This window comes from Nothobranchius furzeri, chromosome 2, assembly GCF_043380555.1.
Source record: "Nothobranchius furzeri strain GRZ-AD chromosome 2, NfurGRZ-RIMD1, whole genome shotgun sequence".
Classification (NCBI taxonomy): Eukaryota; Metazoa; Chordata; class Actinopteri; order Cyprinodontiformes; family Nothobranchiidae; genus Nothobranchius; species Nothobranchius furzeri.
Window position 1 is genome coordinate 84,960,439 of NC_091742.1, and position 15,659 is coordinate 84,976,097.

General features: G+C 42.8%; 1 protein-coding gene across 5 annotated transcripts in view; it reads left to right on the top strand.

Moving 5' to 3' along the window:
• LOC129160753 (NLR family CARD domain-containing protein 3) overlaps positions 1-15,659 on the top strand; it is a 272,871-nt gene that overhangs the window by 204,296 nt on the left and 52,916 nt on the right. For all 5 annotated transcript variants that reach the window (XM_070548078.1, XM_070548080.1, XM_070548081.1 and 2 more), the window contains exons 12-15: positions 7,815-7,931; positions 9,842-9,958; positions 11,869-11,985; positions 14,355-14,489. In XM_070548078.1, coding sequence (XP_070404179.1) covers positions 7,815-7,931; positions 9,842-9,958; positions 11,869-11,985; positions 14,355-14,489 — 486 coding nt within the window. The remainder of the gene's footprint in view (positions 1-7,814; positions 7,932-9,841; positions 9,959-11,868; positions 11,986-14,354; positions 14,490-15,659) is intronic.

Here is a 15,659-nt window from a genome sequence, read left to right on the forward strand (position 1 = left end):
ATAAATAAAGTTGATTTGATTTGATTTGATTTGAATGCTATCAGTGCTGTTGTCTTTTCTAAATTTGCAGGCACATTCACCCGTGTTTAAAATTTGTTTTGTTGAATTAAAACAACAACGAAAAACCTCCGTGTAGCGTTTCTGTCTAATAATCTTGTGTTATGGCCATTCATGTGCTGTGCGCTGGAGACCTGCATGTGGCTCCTGCGCTGCGGCTTGTATTCGAGTGCGACGTGTGTGTGTAGAAAACCTTTATTTTTGTTGGTGCGGCTTATATTGAGGTGCGCTCTATAGTCTGGAAATTACGGTACACAAACTGACTGAGCTCTAATTAAGGCTCTTGCAACAGTTTGTGTATGTGTACGTGCATGCGTGTGTGTGTGCGTTTGTGTTTGGGGAAGGGTACATTTGAACGTTGTCCCTCCCAGTATGAAAATTTTATCTGCGCCCCTGCCCTCACCCCCATCCTGACCTTAACCCACTTGCACATGCAAAACCTTGTTTCTAGTTCTATCGTCCATCTCAAACGCAGATAACAAGTAGTTTAGAACGGGAAACTATGTTGAGGTTAGGATGTGGGTGAGGGAAAGGTTAGATAGCAGAAGGTTAGAGGTTAAATGTCGGTGGAATGTGCGTTTTTCCTCGGGCTTCGGAAACCGACACTCTGGTGAAGCGCGTTGCCTTCCGATTCATTGGGGCTCCCGTCGCGTCGGAAACAAACGCTTGGTCACCCATCGTCAGTTTTAGCCGCTTCGGGTGTGAGAACGTGTTGCGTTAATATAAAATGAACCTTAATCAGTATTAATAAAACACACTGATGGTGTTAATTTTGAACTCTACACACTGGTGTTGAGATAATTTGACACCAATGAGTGTTACATTTTACCTGTTGAGAGTGTTGTTTCAACTCTGCCAGTGTAAACTAATCAACATTTTCAGAAGTGTTTTACCTCATTCTAGAGTGGACCAATACAGACACGTTGGAAGTGTTGAATTTACCTGCCTAGGAGTTGAATTAACACTTCTGAATAGGCTACGGCTGCACAACATCAGAAAAGCTGCAGAGACTACAAAGACAAACAATACAATCATAATTTGCATTGGTGCCGCATAATATGTGTTCATGTACCACATTGCTGCTGTGTAACATGTGAAATAGGTCTAAATGTGTAAACTCCTAAGAATGGCATCTCAGATGACCTCACAAATGTCGGGTAATTAACATCACAAAAGAACTTATTTTACTGTCAAATATTGCATTAGTAGGCAACATTTTTACACGGAAACAAAGTTACAAACCTACACAATTAGTACATACCAGCGATGCAACCATAAACAGAAGATGTAAACAGCAACTATCTCCAAAAGGACACCATGAACTGCAGGCCAATGCATTTTTTTTCTTGCTTTTTGACTGAGTGCAACTTCTGCTCAATAAAGTTTGTTCAAAATAAAGCAGTTTCTATGGTGCATTACTTAAAGCAACCACCAGAGGGTGCTGTAAACACACAGTGAATGATGAACTGACGAGAATGGACATTTTACTACTTTAGTGATAACAGAACACTGGTTCTCAAACATCTTAGCCAGAGATGCACCATCCACTGTTTTTCACTCTCAGTACCGATACAGATACCTGAGGTTTAGGACTGGTCCATGTCCGTCTGATACAGATATAGAAAACAGTGCTGAATATTTCTCACTGTAGAAAAGACTGGATCATCCCTCTGAGCAGGGAAAACTCTTTCCTATTTTTAAAACCATACAAACACAAATAATCTGAATAAACATTTATTTTATACCTCTGCACTAGTACGGTTATTTTAAATGAACCAATAGGTTCACACAGTTTGTCAAATGTAAAAATAACAAAACATTATCTTGTTCAGTCGGTGCAGTTAGGAGGATGAAACCCTGGTGGATCCAAACCCTTGAAGGTTCCATCAGCTATGGTCCTCAAGTCTTCCTCCAGGTCCTTAGCTAGAGCATCTTTCCCGTGCTTGGCAGAATCCGAACTGGTGAAAGATCTGGAAACATAAATATCAAATTCAGTCTGACTCGTCAAATATTTCCTCAAATAAAAAAAGGCAACATGTGCAGTTATCTTTATTATCTGTACTCAAACATGAGTTGTTCGTGTATTTGTTGTGTTCGTTTTTGTCTGTTCAAAGTTCTATTAAAGTCATGAGCCTGTTTGACGGAGTTCCGCCCTTCCTCCTCTCCTCCGCCTGCGGCCTGGTGGGGCCGCGGTGGAAGCGGCGGAGACGCGGCAGGCGTAGTGGCGCTCATGTCCAGCTCCGAGCTTCCTGGATGTGCCGGTCCAGTGGCAACGTTTCTTCTGGGGTTTGGTCCTGGTTCCCTGATGATTCATCGGAACACAACATCCAGATTCTCCACAGGCACGACAGCGATCCTGTCAGCTGGGGATCCAACCGGAGGCGTCGTATTGGCGGGGTGAACTGGATGAATCTAACCCAGGGGTGTCAAACTCATTTTATCTCAGGGGCCACATTGAGGGAAATCTAGTCCCAAGTGGGCCGGACCGGTAAATTAAAAACAAAAACTTCAGATTGTTTTCTTTGTTTTATTACAATCAATATGAAACCAGGCTGGAGCCTGAGGACAGTGTATCCAAAGTAGTACAAGTACAACACCTGAAGTGTACTTGAAAATTTGAAAAAAAATCAATAAATAAATTAAAATTCCTTAGTGATTCAAAGAGCTTACAGATCACATGGCAAGATCAGTTCCATGAAGCACTTAAAGTATATTTGACTCATTTTACTTAACATCTTTTAGCTTTCACCAGCACATCAATATCAGAAGTCACATCCTGAGTGGCAGCCAACTTTAGGATGTGATTCAAGTTCTTGTGTGAGCCTTGAGCCCAGCTTTGTTTTATTTATACTCGTTACAGAGAAAACTTGCTCACAAAGATAAGTTTATTTTCACTCTACATTGTAAAGTATGAAAATAAAGTTTTCACAACCATCTCGCGGGCCGGATTTAACCCGCTTGTGGGCCGGATCCGGCCCGCGGGCCGCAAATTTGACACCCCTGATCTAACCTATCCTGTGAGGTCCAGCGAAGAGCGTCCTCGCCCTTGTTTGTCCTCAACTTCCTCGTCTTTCCTCAGGATTGCTCTACTAAATGTTTGTTCGCTGGGGAATAAAACAGTGCTTTTAAAGGATTTTTTTTTTATCGATAATGGATTAACTTTGTTCTGCATGACGGAGACGTGGGTCCCACCGGGTGAGTCAGCAACACTTGCTGAACTTTGTCCGTCAAATTGTTCTGTTGTGAATGAGCCCAGATTGTCGGGTCGAGATGGGGGCCTATTGACTATGTACTCATCCTCCCTCCCCCCAAGCGCCTCCTGGGCTCATCACCCCCCACCAGCTTCGAGGTCTCTGTTTTTGAACTCAGTCTCTCCCCTCCAATTCTTTTTATTCTGTGTTACCGACCACCAAAATATAACTCTGCTTTTATTACGGACTTTTCTGACCTTTTAGCTGAATATCTCCCCAGGTACGACCAAGGTATTATCCTTGATGATTTTAATATTCACGTTTGTTGTCTGTCGAATCCTCTGGTGAGAGATTTCTCAGATGTTCTGGTTTCATTTGGCCTCCAGCAATTGGTCAATGTTCCTACTCATGAGCACTCTCACACACTGGATTTAGTTTTATCATTTGGACTGAAGGTGCAGGACTTGGTTGTTCATCCTGTCGGTTTTTCAGATAATTTTTCAGTTGTTTTTAACATCTCTGCCATGTTGCCTTTGGTGAGAAGGCAGGCTTCTCGCTACTCAAGGCACATCTCTCCCTCCACAACTGCCTCACTACTGTCCATCCTGGAGGTTGAATTATCCAATCCTTATCTGGGATCACCACGGATGTGGATGGGCTTTTAAATTCTTTTAATTTGACTTGTTCTGTTGCCCTGGACTCAGTCACTCCCCTTAAACTAAAATGGAAGAGAACCACCTCTGATCCTTGGCTGAACAATGAAACACGCAGCCTCAGGCGGCGTTGTAGGGCGCTGGAAAGAAGGTGGGAAAAGGACAAGCTACTAACCTCACAGCAGCTTCTGATGGATGCCCTTGACCTGCATCAGAGAAGTGTTAGATCAGCCAGGAACAAATACTTTGCATGCATAATCTCTCAGCATCAGGGTGATCAGCATAAACTTTATAGCACTGTCAACTCCATCTTGTCAATAACTGAACCTGGTAGTGTTGATCCCTCTGTGTCATTGTGTGCTGAGCTCCAGACCTTCTTTCTTAACAAAGTCCGGGACATTAGGGATAGTCTTGTGCAACCAGGATCTGGCTGTCCTGATGTACCACCAGCACCTCCCTCATTCTGTAATTTTACTTCCATATCTCTTAGTGAATTGTCAGATCTGATTGGAAATATGAAACCAGCAGGTTCTCCCGAGGACCCTCTCCCCCCGAGGATGGTGGGTGAGATCATCCCTATTTTGGGCCCCACCATCTTAGACATTTTTAACTCTAGCTTGGCCACTGGGGTGTTTCCTACTTCTTTTAAAAAGGCGGTTGTGCAACCAATTTAAAAAAAAAAACCTGGTTTAGACGGCTCAAACCTTGCAAACTTTCGGCCAATCTCCAAATTACCGTTTTTGTCTAAGGTCCTTGAAAAGATTGTCTATTCACAGATTACAGCACACATGAATAGCTTTTCTCTGGATGACGTGTTCCAGTCTGGGTTTAGGCCACTTCACAGTACCGAATCAGCCCTTCTTCGCGTGACCAATGACATCCTGGTGGCTTCTGACTCTGGGTCGCCTGTTTTGCTCTTACTATTAGATCTTTCTGCAGCATTTGATTCCGTTGACCACGATATTTTGCTGGATAGACTTGAGTCATGGGTAGGGCTTAGGGGTACCTCACTTCAGTGGTTCTGCTCATATCTGTCAAACAGAGTTTTCAAGGTTCAGTTGGGAAATTGTTCCTCAACATTCCTTCCACTTCCATGTGGAGTCCCACAGGGATCTGTGCTTGGGCCTCTCCTGTTTTCAATTTACATCCTCCCCCTGGGTTTCATCCTGAGGAAATATGGCCTGGGCTATCATATTTATGCAGATGATTGCCAGATCTACCTGGCTTTGAACAAACCAGACTCCCTCTCTCTTCTGGACCAATGTTTGGCTGAAGTGAGGGTTTGGCTTGCCAATAATTTCCTTAAGCTAAATGATTCTAACAAACAAAACCCCTAACAAAACCACACACGTATCTTCTGATTTGGCCACTCTCCCGTTTGACCTCAAGCAGTGTGTTACCAACCTTGGGGTGAAAATGGATACACAGTTTTCCATGGGCCCTCAGATTAACGCAGTGGTCAGATCGTGTTTTTATCAGCTGCGCAGACTAGTCCGCTTAAAACCGATCCTGAAACGAGCACACCTGGAATCAGTAATCCATGCTTTTATCATCTCTCGACTGGATTATGCAAATTCCATTTTAATTGGTTTACCTGCCTCCGCTCTTAACAGGCTTCAGGTCGTACAGAACGCGGCAGCCAGGTTTTTAACAAACACTCCTAGGAGAGAACATATCACACCTGTACTGGCGCGGCTCCACTGGCTACCCGTAAACTTTAGGGTCAAGTTTAAAATCCTGACTTTTGTTTTTAAGGCCCTAAACGGTCTGGCACCGAATTACCTGTCGGATCTTGTTACTAGGTATGTGCCAAACCGGGCGTTGAGGTCTGCTGATTGCCTGCTGCTTCGTGTTCCATTAATGAAATACAAAATGCGGGGGCAGCGTGCTTTTGTCTATGCTGCTCCGACACCATGGAATGCACTTCCTCTTTCGGTGAGGCTGGCACCATCCCTCCTCCGGTTCAAATCGCTGCTGAAGGCTCACTTTTACGACCAGGCATTTTTAAATCCCTGACTTTTATTATTTTATTATGTGTCTTTTTATTGACTGTGATTATCTGCCTTGTTGTGCATTTTATTGTTGTCTGTGTATTGTTTTATATTGTGTTTTTACTTGTTATTCTGTACAGCACTTTGGTTGGCTGCCATGCCGTTTTTAAATGTGCTTTATAAATAAAGATGGTATGGTATGGTATGATGTCTGACACAAAGAGCAAACAACTTACAAAATGTTTAATTTTCTCTTCATTTATTAAACTCCAGATGTACTGAGTCTCACCTGCCTTTGTATCGTGGGTCCAGCCGTGTAGAACATGCAAACGGGTTCATCTTCCATGGCGCCAGAGTGTTTGTCAACAGCTGCTAGGATGTTCTTCTTCATGGTTTTATCTCCGAGTCAGCTAGCCTAGGAATCTAGACCAACCTTATTTAGCTTTATATTCACTTAATAGGATGTGTTGCTGGGCGAAAAGTCAGCCTCAGTTTCTATAGAACAGTGACACTTGAGACCACAACAGCAGTGGAGGGTGTGGCTGTGCTCAGCTTCTCTGTAAACGCCTCTAACAGTTTCAGAAAGGTCATTATTTTTAAGTAAGGTCCACTGGTTTGCTGTGGGTGTTGAGAGCAGCTCATAGTCAGCAGAATAAGCAGACAGTGTCTCTACCATTTATTAAGTGCTGTTCCAGCTGATTCTGATGTCCTGCTGCAGGCCTTCATCTTCTTCTTCTTCTCCAGGTGGATATTTTTAGCCATGAGTATGTTAGTGGAGAACGTTCCTGACAATCTGTCTCACACATGCACCTGCATCACTCACAGAGCTGACAGAAGCTCCATGTTGACTACTAGCTGCTTTGTATCTTCAGCACAGCACACAGCGATTTTATTCTTAAATATTGTGATGATGACTCTGGTTGTGATCAGTGGCATTTCTGGCATGAGAACCCTAACCCTAACGTCTCAGCAGCTTTATGGTGAAGCCATGCATGGACTCCATTGTGTTTCAATGAGCGGCCACAATAAAGGGAACAAGCAGGCGTATTTTAAAGCAAATGGAAGACGAGAGTCTCCAGGTGGAAAAGGTCCTGCAGGGATGAAGAACCACTTCTTTAATTATTGCATCAAGATGGCTGCTGGTTCTGGTTTGTGTTTACTCCTCCATCTGGACCAGGACGTCCTGGAAGAAGAAATGTTCTGTCCCAGTCAGACCCTCCAGGTTAAATAAAGGCTAAATTAACCCAATCAGAGCTCAAAGTCATGCAGTCAGCAGCTTCTCCTCCATCATGATGAAGACACATCCTGTGGTTGTTTCTGATCAGTTCCTCTGGTTCAGAAGGGTCCAGTTATCCATCTGCATCAAGAAAACAAAACCAGTTCAGAGATTGTTGGAAAAACTGTTGAAAGCAGCTGATTAAAAGCTGGAAGGACAGTTCTGAACCTTCATCTCTGAGGAAGAAACGTGGCTGAAAAAGTCCCGAATTCTCCTGGTTGGAGATCCGTTGGATGTTAAATGTAATAAAAAGTCACGAGTCAAACTCCCAGAGATGTTTCTGAGCAGCACGAGACTTTCTACAGACAATGTCTTCAAAGAGCCATGGAGGACATGATGCTGGGAATGTGATCCTACAAAATAAAAGCATGCAACTTGTTTTCAGTATTTAACACAGAGTCTCTGAAGGTGAATTATGATGTCAGGAACTTTTTCCAGAAACCAGCAGATTTACTTTGTTCCTTCTTTGTACATCAAACATGCAGCGGCTGAAGATGATGGAGTTTAGATTTCTGATCATCTGAGAGGATGTTACAAACATTAAAGATCCAGTGTGGAGAATTTACTGATGTTCATCTGAAATGGTTTCATCAGAGATTTTCTCACGGATTGATGTGATCTGAGTTACAACATGTTTGTGTTTCAGAGGTCAGAACCACAGATGGAGAGCAGAACCTCCAGAACCCAGCTGTCTGTCTATGAAGAGTGACTGGTCCATGAGAAAACCTCCAGAATTCAGTGAATCTGGACCTTCAGACACAAAGTAAGAAAAGTGTTTCTAACTGATTCATTTGACTCCTCAGACAGAAAAACAGGATTTCTGGTAAAACGAGGAACAGTTTTGAGCTGTGTGGCTAAAATAAACCGACATTCTGCATTTTTCCAATAGGACTACAAAAAATCTTAGCGAGAAGAAAAAATGGCGGATTGGCTCTGTGTTTAGCCGAGGGCCATAACCATATTTGGTAGTTATCCTGACGAAATAAATTTTTTACATAATAGATCATTTGAAAAACTGAACGGGTGGACAAATATGCCCAAAACTTAATTATTAAATATCTAAATAGCAACTCCAGTGAATAATATAAGCCTTTTTTGCTCATTTAAGCCCTTTTCAGATAGACATTCTGGAACATCTGTGGACAATTCAATCCGGTTTTTAACCGGAACTGTGTTTTCAGACACACCACTTTTGTACCGGAACTTGTCCTGTCGGCTGCGTTCACACAGCAGGGAGAAGTTCCAGATGTCTGACGGCGGGGGGGGGGATCGGACTCATGTTAAGAAGAAGAAGAAAATATCATTTCTATAGCGCCTCTCAAGATAAAAATCAAGAGGCGCTTAAGCATAATTCTGCGCACACGAAGACGCATAAGAGACCTGGATGATGAAGCTCAATGGTTAAAGGAATCACTGAAGCAGTGTGAAGCGCTCTGTCGCGTGTCAAGGCGGTACCGTAGGAGGCGAGCTGCCGTGGTTCGCCGCCGCATGCTACAGGAGCGAGTTATCTAGGTGCGCACAGCGTCCCCCGGTCCTCTCCTCCTCCTCCTTTTCCGGAACTCTACCTCACCAGTCTGAAGCAGCCACCTTGTCCGTAACAAGTCTGGACCTGTTACTAGGGGCTTCGTCCGGTTAAATTCCGGAACACGTTATCCGGATGTTTGTATTCAGACACAAAGGTCTTACGGACAGAGCCCGGAACATTTAGGTTTTTCATGGCCTGTCTGAAGGGGGCTTTAGACACTTAAAATGTGAAACACACTGTGTTAATGGATAAAAAAGTGGGTTTTTCATGTTATGTCTCCAAATGGAAGACGAGAGTCTCCAGGTGGAAAAGGTCCTGCAGGGATGAAGAACCACTTCTGTAATTATTGCATCAAGATGGCTGCTGGTTCTGGTTTGTGTTTACTCCTCCATCTGGACCAGGACGTCCTGGAAGAAGAAATGTTCTGTCCCAGTCAGACCCTCCAGGTTAAATAAAGGCTAAATTACTCCAATCAGAGCTCAAAGTCATGCAGTCAGCAGCTTCTCCTCCATCATGATGAAGACACATCCTGTGGTTGTTTCTGATCAGTTCCTCTGGTTCAGAAGGGTCCAGTTATCCATCTGCATCAAGAAAACAAAACCAGTTCAGAGATTGTTGGAAAAACTGTTCAAAGCAGCTGATTAAAAGCTGGAAGGACAGTTCTGAACCTTCATCTCTGAGGAAGAAACGTGGCTGAAAAAGTCCCGAATTCTCCTGGTTGGAGATCCGTTGGATGTTAAATGTAATAAAAAGTCACGAGTCAAACTCCCAGAGATGTTTCTGAGCAGCACAAGACTTTCTACAGTCACAATGTCTTCAAAGAGACGTGGAGGACATGATGCTGGGAATGTGATCCTACAAAATAAAAGCATGCGACTTGTTTTCAGTATTTAACACAGAGTCTCTGAAGGTGAATTATGATGTCAGGAACTTTTTCCAGAAACCGGCAGATTTACTTTGTTCCTTCTTTGTACATCAAACATGCAGCGGCTGAAGATGATGGAGTTTAGATTTCTGATCATCTGAGAGGATGTTACAAACATTAAAGATCCAGTGTGGAGAATTTACTGATGTTCATCTGAAATGGTTTCATCAGAGATTTTCTCACGGATTGATGTGATCTGAGTTACAACATGTTTGTGTTTCAGAGGTCAGAACCACAGATGGAGAGCAGAACCTCCAGAACCCAGCTGTCTGTCTATGAAGAGTGACTGGTCCATGAGAAAACCTCCAGAATTCAGTGAATCTGGACCTTCAGACACAAAGTAAGAAAAGTGTTTCTAACTGATTCATTTGACTCCTCAGACAGAAAAACAGGATTTCTGGTAAAACGAGGAACAGTTTTGAGCTGTGTGGCTAAAATAACCCAACATTCTGCATTTTTCCAATAGGACTACAAAAAATCTTAGCGAGAAGAAAAAATGGCGGATTGGCTCTGTGTTTAGCCGAGGGCCATAACCATATTTGGTAGTTATCCTGACGAAATAAATTTTTTACATAATAGATCATTTGAAAAACTGAACGGGTGGACAAATATGCCCAAAACTTAATTATTAAATATCTAAATAGCAACTCCAGTGAATAATATAAGCCTTTTTTGCTCATTTAAGCCCTTTTCAGATAGACATTCTGGAACATCTGTGGACAATTCAATCCGGTTTTTAACCGGAACTGTGTTTTCAGACACACCACTTTTGTACCGGAACTTGTCCTGTCGGCTGCGTTCACACAGCAGGGAGAAGTTCCAGATGTCTGACGGCGGGGGGGGGGATCGGACTCATGTTAAGAAGAAGAAGAAAATATCATTTCTATAGCGCCTCTCAAGATAAAAATCAAGAGGCGCTTAAGCATAATTCTGCGCACACGAAGACGCATAAGAGACCTGGATGATGAAGCTCAATGGTTAAAGGAATCACTGAAGCAGTGTGAAGCGCTCTGTCGCGTGTCAAGGCGGTACCGTAGGAGGCGAGCTGCCGTGGTTCGCCGCCGCATGCTACAGGAGCGAGTTATCTAGGTGCGCACAGCGTCCCCCGGTCCTCTCCTCCTCCTCCTTTTCCGGAACTCTACCTCACCAGTCTGAAGCAGCCACCTTGTCCGTAACAAGTCTGGACCTGTTACTAGGGGCTTCGTCCGGTTAAATTCCGGAACACGTTATCCGGATGTTTGTATTCAGACACAAAGGTCTTACGGACAGAGCCCGGAACATTTAGGTTTTTCATGGCCTGTCTGAAGGGGGCTTTAGACACTTAAAATGTGAAACACACTGTGTTAATGGATAAAAAAGTGGGTTTTTCATGTTATGTCTCCAAATGGAAGACGAGAGTCTCCAGGTGGAAAAGGTCCTGCAGGGATGAAGAACCACTTCTGTAATTATTGCATCAAGATGGCTGCTGGTTCTGGTTTGTGTTTACTCCTCCATCTGGACCAGGACGTCCTGGAAGAAGAAATGTTCTGTCCCAGTCAGACCCTCCAGGTTAAATAAAGGCTAAATTAGCCCAATTAGAGCCCAAAGTCATGCAGTCAGCAGCTTCTCCTCCATCATGATGAAGACACATCCTGTGGTTGTTTCTGATCAGTTCCTCTGGTTCAGAAGGGTCCAGTTATCCATCTGCATCAAGAAAACAAAACCAGTTCAGAGATTGTTGGGAAAACTGTTCAAAGCAGCTGATTAAAAGCTGGAAGGACAGTTCTGAACCTTCATCTCTGAGGAAGAAACGTGGCTGAAAAAGTCCCGAATTCTCCTGTTTGGAGATCCGTTGGATGTTAAATGTAATAAAAAGTCACGAGTCAAACTCCCAGAGATGATTCTGAGCAGCACGAGACTTTCTACAGACACAATGTCTTCGAAGAGACGTGGAGGACATGATGCTGGGAATGTGATCCTACAAAATAAAAGCATGCGACTTTTTTTCAGTATTTAACACAGAGTCTCTGAAGGTGAATTATGATGTCAGGAACTTTTTCCAGAAACCGGCAGATTTACTTTGTTCCTTCTTTGTACATCAAACATGCAGCGGCTGAAGATGATGGAGTTTAGATTTCTGATCATCTGAGAGGATGTTACAAACATTAAAGATCCAGTGTGGAGAATTTACTGATGTTCATCTGAAATGGTTTCATCAGAGATTTTCTCACGGATTGATGTGATCTGAGTTACAACATGTTTGTGTTTCAGAGGTCAGAACCACAGATGGAGAGCAGAACCTCCAGAACCCAGCTGTCTGTCTATGAAGAGTGACTGGTCCATGAGAAAACCTCCAGAATTCAGTGAATCTGGACCTTCAGACACAAAGTAAGAAAAGTGTTTCTAACTGATTCATTTGACTCCTCAGACAGAAAAACAGGATTTCTGGTAAAACGAGGAACAGTTTTGAGCTGTGTGTGGCTAAAATAACCCAACATTCTGCATTTTTCCAATAGGACTACAAAAAATCTTAGCGAGAAGAAAAAATGGCGGATTGGCTCTGTGTTTAGCCGAGGGCCATAACCATATTTGGTAGTTATCCTGACGAAATAAATTTTTTACGTAATAGATCATTTGAAAAACTGAACGGGTGGACAAATAAGCCCAAAACTTAATTATTAAATATCTAAATAGCAACTCCAGTGAATAATATAAGCCTTTTTGCTCATTTAAGCCCTTGTCAGATAGACATTCTGGAACATCTGTGGACAATTCAATCCGGTTTTTAACCGGAACTGTGTTTTCAGAAACAGAGTTCTGATGAGAATTAAAAAGAGAGATCATATCTCTCCTGTCTTAGCTTCCCTACATTGGCTACCTGTTAAATTCAGAATAGATTTTAAGATCCTTCTTCTCACATATAAAGCTCTTAATAATCAAGGTCCATCATGCATCAGTAATCTGATTGTTCCATATGTTCCTAACCGAGCACTTCGCTCTCAGACTGCAGGTCTACTGGTGGTTCCAAGAATATCTAAACTTAGGATGGGAGGCAGATCTTTTAGTTATCAGGCTCCTCTCCTGTGGAACCAGCTCCCAGCTTTAGTCCGTGAGGCAGACACTTTGTCTACTTTTAAGAAAAGGCTTAAAACATTTTTATGTGATAGGGCTTATAGTTAAAATCTGATGTTAGCCTAAATCTGGACAAGTGGGGGATTACAGGGAGTTGGAGTGTACAGTCGGTAAAGACGGCTCTCCCTTGCCCTGCCTCCAACATGCCTACATCTAAATAGGATAGGTTATCCAGAGTTAACTCTGTAGTTATGCTGCTATAGGCTTAGACTGCTGGAGGACACACTGACTAGGGCTGTAGGTAAACGATTATTTTCAAAACGATTATTCTGGCGATTATTTTATCGAATAGTCGACTATTCTAATGACTAATTAAATGATTAATCTTATGATTGTTTTTTTTTGCTGTACAATTGATTAAAACCAAAATATTTTAAAGAAATACCCCCAAAATTGTATAAATGGCTTTATTACACAACAATTTTCCAAAGTCAAACATCTTTTGCTTAAAACAAAATAAAAGCAGTAGTTTTAGTGCAAAACAGAACACTGTGCAGGTCACAGCATGAACATCCCTGAGTGTTTAACACAAAAAAACTGTTTAACAGTCTCTAAAGGAAGAGCACCCAGTTTTACAGCCTGAACAGAAAAAATTGTTGTATAGTTTTAAAAATGCAGTGCAAAACAAAACACTGTGCAGTGCACAGCACTCATTCCTCAGTGTGTCCCAGTTATTGCAAAATGAAACTGAACCGTTATTCTGTTAGTGTATGCAGTTTAAAACTGTCTATATTTTTATTTTTTTCCCCTCCCACATCTCCACACTGTACTACTCCTCTGCACTGCCTACTCTGAATTGCTGTGGAGGAATGTGAGCATGTCCACATGCTCTTTGGTGAGACTAGCTCTTTTTTTGTTGACAACTGTCCCTGCTGCTGAAAACAAACGTTCAGACGCTGTGGATGTTGCAGGGGCGCCCAGATAAGACTTTGCCACAACAGCCAGGGTGGGGAATCTCACTTCATTTTCCTTCCACCACTGGAGTGGGTTTCGGTCCTTTGGAATGGGTTTCTCCCCAAAGTACACAAGCAACTCATTCCTGACAGCGTCTTCTCTCTGTTCCCGGCCTGATTCGTCATCTTCCAGCTCCTCCTCATCTGAGCCAAGCAGTGAGTGTAGGACGGACTTTGGCTTCAGCATGGCATCATGCTGCTGGTGGGAGACATCAGCTTCAGGTTCTTCCTTCACTAGAACTGGTCTGGCTTCAAGTGCAAGGCTCTGAAGTTTGATTTTTACCTTCAGGACATCATCAGTGGAAAGAAATTTCAGCTTTCGGAATCGTGGATCAAGGGCTGCCGCGAAGATGCTCACATTATTCTCATTTTCATCATATGAAGTCTGATTCTTCCATCTGAAACATAATTGATATGATTTTTACACTTACATAAATTCAAAGTGCTTGGAGGGAAAGACTAGTAGAAGCAACAGCTCTATGATATATACCTATGAGGAAAACATTAAGACGCAAACTGGGAAAGCTTAATTTAAAATACATTTAGTTAGTTTAAAACTAGATTTCAAGACCGGAATAATTGCACTGACCTTGAAGCAATCTCTGCAGCGACTGTTGTTTGGAAGGTGGCAATGGGAGCACAATCAAATGTTTTCTCTGTGGACTTCTGTAGACCTTTCACCAGAGGCGGCAGGACAGATCCTGTGACGTATGCCTCTCCACTAAGGAAGACAGTGGCTTGCTCAAATGGCTCAAGTGCTTGCTGTAATTCCTCCAAGAGGCTCCACTGTTCAGCTTTCATATCAAGGTAACGTTTTGATGCCTTTGTGACCTCTGGGTCTGAAAGGGTTGCAGTTACAGGCCAGCGCTGCTCAAGGAGGCGTGTAATCATATAAAAGGAACTATTCCATCGCACAGCTACATCCTGTATTAATTTGTGTTGAGGAGTGCCCATCTGCTCTTGTTTGGCCTTTAGTTTAAGGAGGGCAAAATTGCTATTGTGAAAGTAGCTGACAAGCTCCCTTGCTGCCCCAAGTGCCCTGCTGATCTGGGGGTGTTTCAGAGCCTGGTTGACTATCAGCTGTGTTGTATGGCCAGCACACCGAAGGGAAGATACACCATGCCTCTCCTCAAAGATCCGTAGGGCTTTCACAACATTAGCTGCATTGTCGTGGACTATTGCCTGGACATCATTGCGAAGAGAGAAATCAAACTTCTCAGCAACCTCTTCGATCCAGAGAGCGATGTTGTCTGCTGTGTGTCGCTCTTCGAGGGGCTTTGTACACAGGACAAATGAGACCATCTCCCAGTTGTCGTCGATGTAATGGCAGGTCACGCCAAGGTAGGCCTCAGTGGCAATGCTTGTCCAGGCATCAGTGGTGAGTGTGACTTTTGAGGACCTCTTCTTTATGTTCTTCTTTAAATTCTCCAGAGTATCTTCATATGTCTTTTCCAACTGGTTTGTGAACCACCACCTGGATGGACATTTGAAGCCGGGACAGGCATATTCGACCATATCGATGAAGGCGTCACCCTCAACAAGAGACAAAGGCCTCATGTCTTTAACAATCAACTGTAAGATAAGGAAAATATAAATATAGAAACAACATAGCATTTAACAGTTAATTACTAGACAAATCTCACAAGGACATGAAGAAAAAAGAAGCCAACAAAAGCAAACGCTGGAGATTATAGACACTGGACCCTATTTTGTCCTATTTGTCATCTGTTTTTATCTAAATGAGGGTGAATTTTTTTTTTACATAGTTAGCAGTTTCCTCCTAAAAGATGCTGAAAGCAAGCAACAGTTAGCTAATATTTATTACTTACTTTCAAGATCCTTTTATTCAGCTCAGCTGCCCTCTGAGGTGTGCATTGCATCTCTTGCCCAAGATAAGACGACAAGGTTCTTTGCTTTGCTCTGGAAAACACAAAATCAATTCAAAGATTAAAAACGTTTATAGTCAAATGCACAGTT